At 36.6% G+C, this 15,209-nt stretch overlaps 3 protein-coding genes and 1 long non-coding RNA gene across 4 annotated transcripts in view; 1 reads left to right on the top strand and 3 right to left on the bottom strand.

The window, feature by feature from the left end:
- Positions 1-3,875, bottom strand: part of LOC109833290 — a 5,431-nt gene extending 1,556 nt beyond the window's left edge. The window contains exon 1 of the long non-coding RNA XR_002245187.1: positions 3,425-3,875. This is a non-coding gene — a long non-coding RNA (uncharacterized LOC109833290). The remainder of the gene's footprint in view (positions 1-3,424) is intronic.
- Positions 7-2,090, top strand: LOC109833289 (peroxidase 27-like). The gene is made up of 4 exons (XM_020400897.1): positions 7-359; positions 448-636; positions 737-899; positions 1,404-2,090. Exons 1-4 carry the CDS (start codon positions 141-143, stop codon positions 1,811-1,813), a joined length of 981 nt encoding a protein of 326 aa, XP_020256486.1. The 5' UTR covers positions 7-140; the 3' UTR covers positions 1,814-2,090.
- Positions 7,993-9,478, bottom strand: LOC109833292 (peroxidase 3-like). The gene is made up of 4 exons (XM_020400899.1): positions 9,197-9,478; positions 8,933-9,121; positions 8,671-8,833; positions 7,993-8,587 (listed from the first exon to the last, which is right to left on the bottom strand). The coding sequence occupies exons 1-4, from the start codon at positions 9,401-9,403 to the stop codon at positions 8,169-8,171; spliced, it is 978 nt and encodes a 325-aa protein (XP_020256488.1). The 5' UTR covers positions 9,404-9,478; the 3' UTR covers positions 7,993-8,168.
- LOC109834747 (cation/H(+) antiporter 15-like) lies at positions 13,052-14,072 on the bottom strand. The gene is made up of 2 exons (XM_020402768.1): positions 13,729-14,072; positions 13,052-13,642 (listed from the first exon to the last, which is right to left on the bottom strand). The coding sequence occupies exons 1-2, from the start codon at positions 13,963-13,965 to the stop codon at positions 13,052-13,054; spliced, it is 828 nt and encodes a 275-aa protein (XP_020258357.1). The 5' UTR covers positions 13,966-14,072.

A 15,209-nucleotide genomic window follows, 5' to 3' on the forward strand; every position in this document is an offset into this window, starting at 1 on the left:
AGCAACTAGTTCTTAACCTTCCTTCACCAACTTTATAAACAACTTAATTAATCAACACTGTGTATACCTACCATGCCATTGACACTATATAACGAACTAAGTTGATAACCATTGCACATCGATTACCTTCATCTTCAAAGATGGATTCGAAATTTGTTCTCAAGTTCTTCCTTCCTATTTCAATTATGCTTCTTCTATCAGGATCAGCAGATGCACAAGGCTTGAAGGTTGGATTCTATAAGAAGACATGCCCTAATGCTGAGACTATAGTTTACAATGAGATGAAAAGGGTTATATCAGTAGCACCTAGCCTCGCTGGTCCTTTACTTAGGTTGTTCTTTCATGATTGTTTCGTGAGGGTACGTAGTAACTTTTACATCTCAATTGGTGCAACTAATTGATCAATTTTGCATATACATGATATTTGAATTTGTGTGCAACATGCAGGGATGTGATGCTTCAATCTTATTGAATTCTACAAAGAATAATGTCGCTGAAAAAGAGTCGCCTATCAATCTAAGTCTTCGAGGCTATGGTGTCATTGACACCATTAAGGCTAAACTAGAGAAAGCTTGCCCTGGAATTGTGTCATGCGCTGATATCACAGCTCTAGTGGCTAGAGATGCTGTATATTTGGTACTCAATTCAATCTCATTCTCTACAAATTTGCAACAAACTATCTATAACATTGTGACAATGGTTTGTTATATATGTGTGTTCTTTGTTGTTTGATCAGTCTAAAGGGCCATCATGGGAGGTACCAACTGGACGAAGAGATGGAAGAGCTTCGTTGATTGCTGAAACTCGACAACTACCTGCACCAATCTTCACTTTTCAGCAACTGAAAGCCTCGTTCGCGCAAAAGGGTTTGAGTGTAAAAGATCTAGTAGTTCTATCAGGTAAGAATACTTGCTCATAAATTGTGGTGATGCATAATAGGTGTTGAAGAGTGACCAAACCTTGTGGAGAGATAAATGGACCTTAAATATTGAAACAACTTCACTAAATAGTACAAACTAGTAGTACCCTCGCAGGCTGTTCACTGTTTTTGTTTTCATTTTGACTTCACTAAATAGTACAAACTATTAGTTTTATCAGGTAAAAAAATACAGAGAGGTAAATTAACCAAAAAGTATACTCTAACATGTTCATGTAAATTGAGCATCCTTTTTATACGATAAAACCTAGACCCATGCAGCAATATCGATTTTTATATCCACTTTAAATTCGTGCTCAATTGATTTTAACATGAATTACTCTGATACTATGTCAAAGAACCATGTCATTCCACGAAAACTCTGATTTTGTGATGAGGGTTGAGGATTATAAGTTTATACTCTACACTATCTGTCCTTGTCTAATTCTCTCTCTATCTACATATATTCACACATAAATTTAACCAGGCGGGCACACCCTTGGAACCTCTCAGTGCTCATTTTTCTCCCCCCGGCTCTACAACTTCACTGGAAAGGGCGACGCAGATCCTTCACTCGACAGTGAGTACGTTATCAAATTGAAGAACAAATGTAAGCCCACTGACACAACCAAGCTCGCAGAAATGGACCCGGGAAGCTTCTTAAGTTTTGATACTGACTACTATAAGATTGTATCGAAACGAAGAGGACTGTTCAGTACTGACAGTGCTCTTCTTCAAGATGCTGAAACGAGATCTTATGTTCAGCGCCAGGTAAAGGCAAGTAATCCGAGAGAGTTCTTCAAGGATTTTGGAGTGTCTATGGTGAACATGGGGAATACTGGGGTGTTGATAGGAAAGCAGGGTGAGATAAGGAAGAATTGTGCTGTTGTGAATTAGGAGAGAGTTTGTTGCTTTTGTGTTGTGATTTTGGAAGTGTGCATAGTTTTCTGTTTGTTTGGATAATAAGATGGGAACAAATTGTAATTTGATTTCTTTTGTTGATTTTAACACGTTGTATTGAAAATTGTAAAAATGAGTGCATAAGCTTTTGAAGTTTGAATACTTCCCTGTGCAGTTGGGTAGTCATTTGCATCATGAGCTCATCTTTTAGTCTAAAAAATTCGCTAATTGGTTCTCTTTTAAGGCAGGGCATTTAACTAATTGATGCATTAGTATTTTTTTAAAAGTACATCTACAATAGAAGAGTTTTCTTTTTTCATAGAAATCACGTTTAAAATAGGGTCATTATATAGAAACCACCTTTGATTTTTATAATATACATAAATCACCTTGAAAACGTTATTAACCACCTGGGCCCACTTTTGAATTAATCTTTGTCGATAAATAAATCACCTAACCTCCATTAGGGATCATCTCTCTAATATACCTGGTACTTGACAGCTGATTATTACAGAAAAATAAAAAAAAAACTTGAATTCAAATTGAGCCCAGGTGGTTGATTGAAACAAGAAACGTTTTAAAAGTGGTTTATGCATAAATTAAAAAGAAAAAGTGATATCTACATAATGATCCTATTTTAAAGGTGGTTTCGATGAAAAATCCATAATAGTATTACTCTTATAGTTAATTACTTTTTTTTCCTTCGGTTGACAGAACTTCATTAGTTCCTTCTAGTTATGGGATTGTAGTACTGTATAAATTTTATGAGACGAGTGCGACTATTAACTAATAAATTGACAAACTGTAGAGATTATGTGGATGTTGATAATCATAGGCTTTCCTATGGTTTTCAGTTTAGGACATGCTTGGCTCCCTAAAAAAGTGACGGAAAAAATAAATAAATAAATAAAAGCTTCTGACACAAAGGAAAACTGAAAAAAAAATGTCAGTTTCCCTCATTTTTGGATAGAATGATTTTTCAAAACAGCCCCATTTTATTTATTTTTTTATTTTTAAAATCGACCGAATTTTTTTTATTTACTAAAACCGATCCGTTTTTGTCACGTCAGCCTAATCACCGTCTTAAATAGTCGGGGTTGCCAACCCCGACTATTTAGGACATAAAATTTTAGGTTTTAGGTTTTAAGGTTTCTAATTGTGGTTTAACACACTCCTAAATAGTCGATGTTGGCAACCCCGACTATTTAGAACGGTAATTAGGCTGACGTGGCAAAAAACATGTAGGTTTTGATAAATAAAAAAAATCGGTCGATTTTAAAAATTAAAAAAATAAAATGGGTCGGTTTTAAAAAATTGTTCTTTTTGGAAATTTAGTTCGCCAAAAAGAGAAAGCAAAATGTGGAGGAAGTCGCGTTCCACCTCAGCCAAATCGGAAAATCACAATCCTCACTCAAAAAACATCAAAAAACTCCTCATTCATTTTCTATGAATCGTAGAGAGAAAGAGGGAAAATTCTCATTAAAAAACTCCTCATTCATTTTCTATGAATCGCAGAGAGAAAGGAAGACTTAATAAAACCCATTAAAAAACTCCTCATTTATTTTCTATGAATGGCAGAGAGAAAGAGGGGAAATTCACTAGGGTTACCGCATTCTCTAGGGTTTAATGGGTTCGAGCTGGAGAGGGCGGTGAGCATGGCGACTGGATCATTGAGGCAATCGTTGAGATGGAGCACGAAGTCGATGAAAGATTTGCATCTGGATTTATGATCTTGGTTGGATCCGACCGGCTATCGAGGGTTAAGGAGAAGACGGAGACATGGATGATGGTGTTGATGATGTAGGTGGAGATTTGGGGTAGAATTTTCCGATGTGGGGACTGAAAATGATGGAGATTTGGGGGTTTTGGGTTTGGGAATTTTTACGCGAGGCGTGGTTAGAGGGCGACGCTTTTAGCGCTCTATATAGGGGTCTAATGGCCATGATGATGCTTTGGGATTTCAGAGAGAAATTTTCTTTTTTATGAACATTTCATGTCTTAAACTTTGGTCCTCTTGATACTTTCCTAAATTTAGAGCATACTGTTACTATGAATACAATTGAGCATAGCAGAGCCCTAGGGTTAATATTGTGTACTCAAAATTTAAAATTATTTAAAATTTCTCCCTCTAATTTTCACATTTTGAAATCAATCCCTCAAATCTTTGATTGATTTGCAAATTACTACCTCAAATAGTCATTGGGTTTTTCATTATAAGCAATTTTTACGTGATGGTGGGTATGTTTACCCCTTAATTTATGTTGGCACTAATTTTGTTCTATATGGGTAGTAAGCACGCCGTAGTGATCATAACCATAGTTTCTTTTTTTTTTAGTTTGAACCAAATACTAGAAAATAAGAAAATCTATTCACACATCAATTACTTTGTTCTTTTTCTAAGTTGAATCAAACTAAGGAAAGTGGTGAAAATTACTTTTACCATATGTTTTTAGGCGAAACAAACATTTTCTATAAAAGTGACGGAAATACAAAAAAGTAAATGAAAACCGTTTTTTTGGAAAATAAAGGAAAGCAACCGAACGGGACCAAAACATAAGTTTAGATTCACGTGTGCAGTAGTCTGCAATAGACTCTGCTTCGTTATTTCTGACGCGAATTCTGCATGAAACTTGGATTCATATAATCACAAAAATTCTATTAGCATAGGCTCAACAGGTCATTGGTTTAATTTTACACAAAAAACACTTCAATATGATAAATTCTGCCTTCTTTACATTTATCCACGAGGCTTAATAAAATTACAGACAACATTTTTACATGATGATATTGTCAACGCAGGCATCATAATGCCCATCAATTTAGTATTGTGCATTTAGTTAAGCAACTGGACTGTATAAAATTATGTAAACTACGTCAGGCTAGTCTTTGATTGTACTTTATCACAAGGCTTCGTACTATCATTACAACTCTGCTTTTTGGCTCGCGGGTGAACCGCGAGCCACCCAACTCGCAGAGTTGGGAACAGGGGCAGCACTGCCCCTGTACCCAACTCTGCGAGTTGGGTGGCTCGCGGTTCACCCGCGAGCCAAAAATCTTTTTCGCTATCATTATCAACATCATCCTCATAATCAGCATCATATACCTGCTACCCTCAAATATCTATTTAGAAATGTACCCACAAATTAACATATATCGATACCCAAATCCATTAGGCCACCAATTCCACTGTGCTAAATTCGATGAACAGGCCAGTCAACTTCGTGAACTTTTTTTTTTCCCCTTTTTCCGATTTTCTTTTCATGTTTATTGTTAAAGTAAGAGAGAGAATATTGGGTAAATTTTCCTTGAATTGAATATTGAGTATGCACATATATTTATACAATTAGAGGAGTGTGAGGTTTGTTCTCCCAAGCAATGTGGGACTAAAACCCACTACAATACACTATTATCAACAGTCCCCTTCAAACTCATGTTGGATCAAACAAAGTGAGTTTGCGTACAAGAAACTGGAACCGATGAACATGTAAGGCCTTTGTAAAAAAATTTGCAAGCTCGTTAGCGGATGAAACATGAGGAAGTAGAATTGTCTTGTCCTTGATAACTTGGTGACAGACAAAATGAGCGTCGATCTCAAAATGTTTGGTCCTTTCATGAAATACTGGATTATTAGCAATCTGGATGGCACTCTTATTATCACAGTAGAGAGGAGTAAGAGTCGTAACAGAAATGCCGAAATCACTAAGAAGGCGACGAAGATGAATAATCTCTTTAGCTGTTGTGGACAGGAGGAAGAGAGGATAAAGTAAAGACAGAGGATAAAAGTGAGGCTTTACAAGTCATATGAAAGGAACAACCAGAGTCAAAAATCCAGAGATCATTCATACCAAAGACCGAAGGATTAGCTGAAGAACCAGCAAAATGCATACTAGAGAGTTGTGCGGCGGATGTAGAGGTGATATGTTGGAAAGCATCAAGTTGACGGCGAAGACTTTCAATAGCTTGAATAGTAGAGTCTGAAGTAGTAGAAGGTATAGCATTGGCCAACAATCCTGGTGTACGAGAGGGTTGAGACTGAGGGGGTCGCCGACCACGTCCAGTACCTGAGGAACGTAACTCAGGATGAAGCTTGAAGCATGTCTCAATGCGGTGTCCTTCCTTCTTACAATATTTGCAAGAGAGCTTAGATCGAGCCTGTGGAGAGGGAGCCTGTGGAGAAGTATAATTCATAACAGGAGCAGTGACAGGTACAGACAAAACAGTCTCGAGTGAAGAGGTAGGAGTGTCTGTTGACAAATTGAGTCGTGCTGTCTGTTGCCGGGTCTCATAAGCAGTGAGAGCTCCCATAACTGAGGCCAAAGTCGAAAATTGTGGCTGATGAAGTAGTTGATCAGCCATAGTTGAATATTCAGGAAGGGACTGAAATAGTTGATGCACCTCATGCCGTTCGTACCAGGCTAGCCAGTCTTCATATGTGGAATTACGTCCAGGAAGCATGGAGCGTAACTCTGTCCAAAAAGCTTGCATTTGTCCAAAATAGGACTGCAGAGATGAACTACATTTGCGTTGTAGAGCTATGCGTTGCAGAAGATATGCCTCCCGTGCACCCGAGCACTCAGTGAAACGCTCAATGAGACGAGTCCACATGGCCCGAGCAGAGGGAAGCGAGCCAATCTCGACAGTGAGACCAGAGCCAACACAGCGAGTGAGATAATCCATAACACGAAATTCCTGCAATTGCCACTCTGAACTCTCCTTGACATAGAGAGCACGAGCAGTCTGAAGATCGACATCACCACTGCCAGAGGCAATAGTACTGGATGAAGCAACAGTGCTGATGGACGGTGGAACTGGTCCCGTACTGGTGAGATGATCAAGCAAACCAGCGCCACGCAAGGCATTGGTGACAATGGTGGACCACCCTGCCCAGTCACTTTGATCATTGAGGGGCAAAGGTGGTTTGGGAATCTTCTCTGAAGGAGCCATAACAGCAATCTTGAGGCCAAAATATCTGGCAGAAAAAAAATTAAACGGCTGCAAAGCAATAAGGCCAAGATTTGGCAAAAGAACGCAGAAGCGTTAAAAATTTTTATTAGAAGGGAAATAGCCCTAGCTCTGATACCATGTTGAAGTAAGAGAGAGAGAATCTTGGGTAAATTTCCCTTGAATTGAATATTGAGTATGCACATATATTTATACAAGTAGAGGAGTGTGAGGTTTGTTCTCCCAAGCAATGTGGGACTAAAACCCACTACAATACACTATTATCAACATTTATTTTCTAAAAAAATAATATAAAAGATCATCTGTAGCTTCTTTCTGTAGAATTAGGATTCTCTCCTCATCCTAATATTTCCTAATGAAGAATTGTGAAGAGTTGGGAGGGGGGCCCACAAGGATATATGGGTGCGAAAATGAAAAGTCATGATGAAAATGAAAGGATAAGATCTCCTTATTAGGATATATTTGGAGCTTTTCATTAGGAGATGATCCGGATCCCAGTGTGTTATGTGGTATGTTACACCAAATCCCATCAAATTCATCAGATCCTAAATATACGTTGAAGTTTCCCTGCGCTGTCCTTTCCTTTGCAGAGGAATAAAATTCACACACTATATATCAATCTTGCACGTCTTTAATTTACTGATAAATTCATGTGCATGTCAAGCTGCCAGCTACAGAATGGTGGGCCTGATTGGCCTGATCTTATGGCAAATTTTCCTAAACCATCTTTCTGGCGGTAATCCATTGGCCACTTATTTAATTATACTACAATCTTTGATTAACTAACATGTGGTTAGATTAACCCTACGTTTAATTAGTAAGCTCTACTTCAGAGAACGAGACACTGTCAATGGATTCAGTGTGAAGTGATTACCTACGTCGTTGCCCAACATGCATGCTAATTTTTACGCTCATTGTCATCATCTCAGTTGTATCATCAAAATCAACCACAACAACACTGTATACAACCAATTACAATATTATCAGCAACCATTTGTTATTAAACATAGATAAATTATTCGACCTTAACCAATCGATCTTCATGCCCTAACCTAATCACAATTAATTAAGTTGGTTGTTCTGGTATTGGTTAAACATAAATATGTAACTAAACACAAATAATAGTAATAATAATAATAATAATAATAAAATGAAACAAAAAAAAACTGTAGCATAACAAGAAAAAAAAAGTAAAATACATTTGACAGAAAGAATAAAACGAACATGCATGAATTACAATTCATTTTTTCTCATTCTGATTTTCACAGAAAAACAACAAATACCCTCAAAACCTCAAAGCAAACATATTCAAATCAATGCCTTATTACACGCATCCAAAACATAAGAAACCAATCAAATGCACGCCAAAAGTAAAACTACTCAAAAACACTTAGCTATTCACAACTGCACAGTGCTTCCTGATCTCTCCTTGCGACCCAGTCAACACCTGAACTCTGCCCATCTTCTCCATTGACAGACCAAACTCTTTGAAGAACACTTCGAGGGGACTGTTAACTAGCCGAGTAATGGCAGATTTAACTGCAGCGTTAGTTGTGAGAGCCGCATCAGATTGGAGAAGACCTCTTCTCTTTAGAAGAAGCTTGTAGTAACCGAGATCAAAAGTCCTAGAGCTCCCTGGGTCCATTTCAACAATTGTAGTATTGTCATTAGGACCTTTGCACTTGAGCTTCTTGAGGTTAGCGGCATAAAAGGGATCAAGAGCAGGGTCTTGGTCGCCTTTTCCTGTGAAATTGTAAAGGCGATTGCTGAAAGAAAGGCCGCAGTGAGCAACTCCAATTGTGTGAGCTCCTGATTAATACACAATACGAGAATACATATTAAGCTACAACTTGAGGTAAATTATGAGTATATATGAATTATTGCATAGTTACCGGATAACAGAAGGAGATCAGTTACATTGAGTCCTTTACTAGCAAAAGACTGTGTAAGAACGCTGAAGTTAAATGTTGGTGCTGGGATGTGGTTTAAAGCTTCAGTTGCATTTGAGATGAACCCATCCCTTCGCCCAGTTGGAACATTCCAAAAGGGGCCTCCCTATAATTTTAATGACCAAAAATAATAACAATAATCAGAAGAGGAAGAAAAAAAAAGTTAAAGTCTATGAACAAAAATTAGCATATGGAAGTGGCTTACAGTGACCACAACTGAATCTCTAGCGACGAGAGCAACAATATCAGCACATGAAACCACCCCAGGGCATTCTTTTTCAAGCAGACTCTTGACTCCGTCGATGATTCCAAACCCTCGAAGGTTCAAATTCGGCGGTGCTAATTTCTCTGTTTGGTTGGTAGTTGCGTTTATCAGAACAGAAGCATCACAACCCTACAACAACATTCAACAAATTAGGCCGATAAGGTGTAGCTAAAGAAATAAAATACTGAAATATTAGTAGCATACCCTCACAAAGCAATCATGAAAGTGCATCCTCAGAAGGGCAGCCGCCAGAGACGGCGCCTTAGGGATATGCTTCTTGACATAGTTGAGAGCAATCTTCTCAGCTTTCGGGCAACTTTGAGAATAAAATCCTAATTTGAGATCAGCATGCACACAACTAAATACGCCCAAGAGGATGCATACTGTGATTAGCTTAAAGTTCATACTCATCCTCACTGTAGCTAAACACAGGACAACGAATCTTAACACTTACAAATTAAGCTCTTTTCACTAGGTGGTTCATGTATTGATACAAACATCTGTGCATCATTGTCCCCTTTTATATATATATGCGGCTTGTAGATCTAACCAAGGGATTTTAAATAATAGAGTGGTTAGCTAGCTGTGCATATATGGGACAATATTAAAGTAAGAAAGATGTGAGGTCTGCACTGGGCCATCTTCTATAGCACACCACGTAACTAATCCTTTTTCGTATCTCACTGTATTTGTTTGGGTGGCTTCGAAGCAAACCTGTTCATATCCTGGGGTGGGTGGACCTCTGACACAGGCCATGAACCAAATCATATTACCAAATCCTTAATTTGTTAAGGCCCCAAATTAAGGGCTCCATGAACAACTACTTCCCTTCTTAAGGAATACGTACCTTTAGGTTAGCGAGCCAATTGGCTTTAAAAAAAATCAAGGAAATTAGCTCTAATTAATTGGTACGCTACCAAGTCTCAACGTGCATCGCATTGCATGATTTAGAACAGCTAGCAAGCTAATAAGTAATTAGGCTAGTAAGATCATGTTTTGATTTTTAATTTGAAAGATAAACTTATACGAAAAGGTTGATGACAATTTTTTTTGTGCATGAACTGGATTCAAGTCATTGTTATATCTCAGCGGATCAAGTTTAGGAGTATATGATGAAGCCAGTTTCATGTTATACTTACCGACCAACTGATGATATTATAGACAATTGCACAGACGGTGGAAGAATTCAGATTACTGAGAATCTTTAACATGTACTGTTTCTGTTTAGTTAAAATTGTTGGGTAAAATGAATGTTAAACTAGTCCTTAATGAGCTTAGCAAAGGCGTTTGTTTGGTTTAAGTTTGTGATCTACACACGCCAAGGAGGAACCAAATCGCTAAAGAATAATAGATATTGAGACCAGTCTGCTGCATTCTATAAATTTTTAGAAGTTGCCAGGTTGATGCCATGTTGATTAGAGTGTAGTTAACAAAGAACGTGGCCCTTCATGTGATGTTATACATAATGATACTAATTTATGCATATGTTAGTTGATTGATGAACAAGTCAACCCACTTGGTGATTAGTTTGTACGAGAAGAACGTGTTGAGTGGGGTTACAGTTTACACATTGTTTACAAAAAAAATAAAGTGAGTTAAGATTGTATATTTGTTGAGTTATTTAGATAGTAATTAATCAATGCTGTGAGGACCTATTTGTAAGAGTGCCCTTATACAAATAACTCAACAGCAACAAGTCAACCCACTTGGTGATTAGTTTGTACGAGAAGAACGTGTTGAGTGGGGTTACAGTTTACACATTGTTTACAAAAAAAATAAAGTGAGTTAAGATTGTATATTTGTTGAGTTATTTAGATAGTAATTAGTCAATGCTGTGAGGACCTATTTGTAAGAGTGCCCTTATACAAATAACTCAACAGCAACAAGTCAACCCACTTGGTGATTAGTTTGTACGAGAAGAACGTGTTGAGTGGGGTTACAGTTTACACATTGTTTACAAAAAAAATAAAGTGAGTTAAGATTGTATATTTGTTGAGTTATTTAGATAGTAATTACACATTGTTTACAAAAAAAATAAAGTGAGTTAAGATTGTATATTTGTTGAGTTATTTAGATAGTAATTAGTCAATGCTGTGAGGACCTATTTGTAAGAGTGCCCTTATACAAATAACTCAACAGCAACAAGTCAACCCACTTGGTGATTAGTGTTGGATATTTTTAAAGAAAAGGCAATTTTGCCTTAATAAATTCTAATAAATTTTTGTAATTAAAATATGCAATTAAAATATGTTTTAATTTGTAATTAAAATGGGCATAATGACTATACATTATGACGAACGTTACGAAATTTATTGAGGGATTTTGTAACGGCTCTTTTCAACCCCTATATAAACAACATATGTTGAGCTCAAGAAATATGAAGAAAAATGTGGAAAACTTATCTTGTTTTCTTTTCTCCTCTACATATCTTTTTCATCTATACTTTAGTTTTACTTTATGGGCAACTTCTTCATCTGAGCTGAAGCTCTGCACTCTCGCCCGAGTGCAGAGGCCGGGCCGTTTCCGAGGGTTTTTACCGCTAGGGGAGAAGGGATCATCTGCGCCAGGGCGATAGGCGGGTCCTCAATCTTCTAGAGCAGTGTTTACACGACTGCTCCCGTCAGGCCTGTTTCTCTAATTTATATTATCTATCTTTGATGTATTATTTATTTAATTTCCGGGTTTAAATTCATGCTATAATCTTTATTTATTTGATAAATTCCCAACAATCTAGAAGATTGAGATGTTTATAGCTTTTGATTTAAATCTGGAAAAATAATTTTTAAAGTTACTGTTCATTTGAGATAGTACTATTCATCCGAATTAAAAATAAAAATAAAAAAATTTGCTATTACTGTTCGCAATTTAATCAGAATTGTTGCTCATTATAAAATAATTTACTGTTCATTTTAAACAGTTTTTAATGTTTTAAAAAAGTTTACCGTTCATTCATTTTAATGAATGTTACTGTTCATTTTTAAAAAAAAGAACGTTACTATTTATTTATTTTTAAGAATGTTAATGTTCATTTATAAAAATGGTGTTACTGTTCATTCTTAAAAATGACGTTACTGTTTAATTTTAAAAATGATGTTACTGTTCATTTATTTTGAAAACGGCACTGTTCATTTTATTTAAAAATTTACTGTTCATGTAAACAGTTTTGGTTATTTAAAAAAAATTAATAATTAAAAAATTGTAGTTAAATATTTCTGTTAATTCAATTTAACAGTTAATTACATTTGTCTTATAGTTGGTTTATAATCAATAATTATTGTAAGTTACGAATATCAAAGAACCTTTATTGGTTTTTAAAAGCCTAGTTTATATTTGTTAGAATCATCTAAAACCTACCCTTATCCCCTTGTGCTAGTGAATATGCACGCATTTGAAAAATGCTATAAATTTGCAGCAGTGTATATTTTTATTCTTAAAAAATTTCATATGCATGGTTTTGACAAGAATAAAGAGAACAAACTCTGGATGCATAGATGCTTTGAAATATCTGGATTGTTTTGTTTATGGTTTAATGCTTTCATTTCTTTAAACTATGAATATGGTACCTTCTATTATTAATAATTCCATACTTTGAAGTGCTTATACATCTAATAAGCTTAGTACAGAAGGTGGTAAAAGTGAATGCATATTTGTTCAGCAACTTAAGTGGCAGCTGTCTGCAGCAGATGAGTTTTACTCTCAAGACATGAAAATCATGAGGTTCGAACATCAATAGGTAAACCCCTCCTCGGCCTTATCCAACATATGCTTGCAGTATAATTGCTTAGGCAAATTAAATGCTTGCAGAAAATATTTTAAAGTTTCTATATATTGTTAAGGAACAAAAACTCATTGAGTGAACCGATTCAAGTTTTCTTGGATTAGTTGGTGTCTAAGGCAAGGTTTAAGGGTTGCGTAATGCGCTCTGCAAGGAACGAGGTACTTAATTGATCTTTGATCAACCTCTATTACTATCCTTACCTGGCTAACTACCCGGGTAAAACTTTAATATTTTCACTTTAGGAGTTTTTGGAATAAGAGGACCGGAATTATGAGAATAATTCATATGGTCCTGTCCACGAGCCATTTTAATACCGGTCGCACCAAGACAACGCAGATGATAAAGAAGCCCAGGCTCGACAGCAAGATGTAGAGGAATGGTAGGCCGTCCATCCCTTTATCGGCTCTCATAGTTCCTGAGAGTACAGCGACAAGGGCAAGCAACACCCAAGAGAACAGATCGTTGACGACAGAGGACAATATGGAAACTCGACCGACCTCTGTGTTCAGAAGCTTGAGATCTCTAAGGACTCGAGCGAGCACAGGAAATGTAGTGATTGATAGAGCCAGAGCGAGATAGACATAAAAGGCATTGTTCTTTTTTTCTTCAAGGAAATAGCCGCGAAAGAGGTAGGCAGCAGTCAAGGTGATCGCAAAAGGAAGCACAATGCTAATCGCTCCGATAGCCATTACTTTCTTCTTCATTTGCCTTAGCACATTTATGTCCATCTCAACTCCAACCATGAACACAAAGCAAAGTAGGCCACAGTTACCCATCGACGACAGTATGCTGATGCTTCTTGGTGGAAAGAAATGAGCCTGAAATCCTTGAAAGAATTTTCCCACAAAAGATGGTCCCAGCAGCATCCCTGCCTGCATTTGTAAATGTCAAAAATCATCATCTATCAAAATTTAATATTGAAATAAGAAAAATATGATACTTGTTTGCATCAACATACTAGGATCTCAGCGAGGACCATAGGCTGGCCAAAGGGTTTCAAGATAGCATTAAGAGTGCGACTGGTCAGCGTTATTATAAGGAGTTGGATAAGGAAAAGAGGGAGAGAGTATCTTAGAGGATCGTCGTCAAGCCATATTCCATTGGTGATGATCATATAAGGGGAGAAACACTCTAGCTCTACACTAGGAGTTGTCGAATTCAACACGCTATTGTTCATCTCTGAGGCTTGAGCCATTTGAGCACGAAGACTGCTAGCTTCTGCTCAACAAAAGAAGAAGAAAGCTGGAATAAATTTGATATGGAATTGAAAAAGAAAGAATGAGAGGATTAGAATTTATATTGAAGATTAAGATGAAAGGAATCGGTTGTCCAGTTATCGAGATAGCTGTTGAGAGATCTGTTAACCGAATATACGCCTTTATTAGAAAGGAAAAACTGTATTTCTATGTTTCTCTAATATTAGCAACTATTTAGCGTTGATCAACAGAAAAACAGAAATATTTGTAGAGGTAAGGTTAAGTGGCATTGGCTAAATATGGAGTTTGTGTTGGATATTTTTAAAGAAAAGGCAATTTTGCCTTAATGAATTCTAATAAATTTTTGTAATTAAAATATGCAATTAAAATATGTTTTAATGTGTTTTAATTTGTAATTAAAATGGGCATAATGACTATACATTATGACGAACGTTACGAAATTTATTGAGGGATTTTGTAACGGCTCTTTTCAACCCCTATATAAACAACATATGTTGAGCTCAAGAAACATGAAGAAAAATGTGGAAAACTTATCTTGTTTTCTTTTCTCCTCTACATATCATTTTCATCTATACTTTAGTTTTACTTTATGGGCAACTTCTTCATCTGAGCTGAAGCTCTGCACTCTCGCCCGAGTGCAGAGGCCGGGCCGTTTCCGGGGGTTTTTACCGCTAGGGGAGAAGGGATCATCTGCGCCAGGGCGATAGGCGGGTCCTCAATCTTCTAGGGCAGTGTTTACACGACTGCTCCCGTCAGGCCTGTTTCTCTAATTTATATTATCTATCTTTGATATATTATTTATTTAATTTCCGGGTTTAAATTCATGCTATAATCTTTATTTATTTGATAAATTCCCAACAATTAGTTTGTACGAGAAGAACGTGTTGAGTGGGGTTACAGTTTACACATTGTTTACAAAAAAAATAAAGTGAGTTAAGATTGTATATTACATTAAGTCGTGTCTGGTTTCCAAGGCCTCAAGCATCGATTACATGGAGCAGTTGAAGGATCAGTTGACATACGTATTTGAATCCCTATACTTAAGTAGGATATATAATTATGCTTTTGCTTTCAACTCTCTCTTCAAAGAAATTTAAAGAACCTTGTGGTTCTAGAATTTTCTTTCTCTGTAAAGCAAAGGAATCAAGCAAATGGTACCGCATCGCTGCTAATTGAGATCTTGGTACAGATGAACAAAAAGATTTAATATTAACATTTTTGA

This window comes from Asparagus officinalis, chromosome 3, assembly GCF_001876935.1.
Source record: "Asparagus officinalis chromosome 3, Aspof.V1, whole genome shotgun sequence".
Classification (NCBI taxonomy): Eukaryota; Viridiplantae; Streptophyta; class Magnoliopsida; order Asparagales; family Asparagaceae; genus Asparagus; species Asparagus officinalis.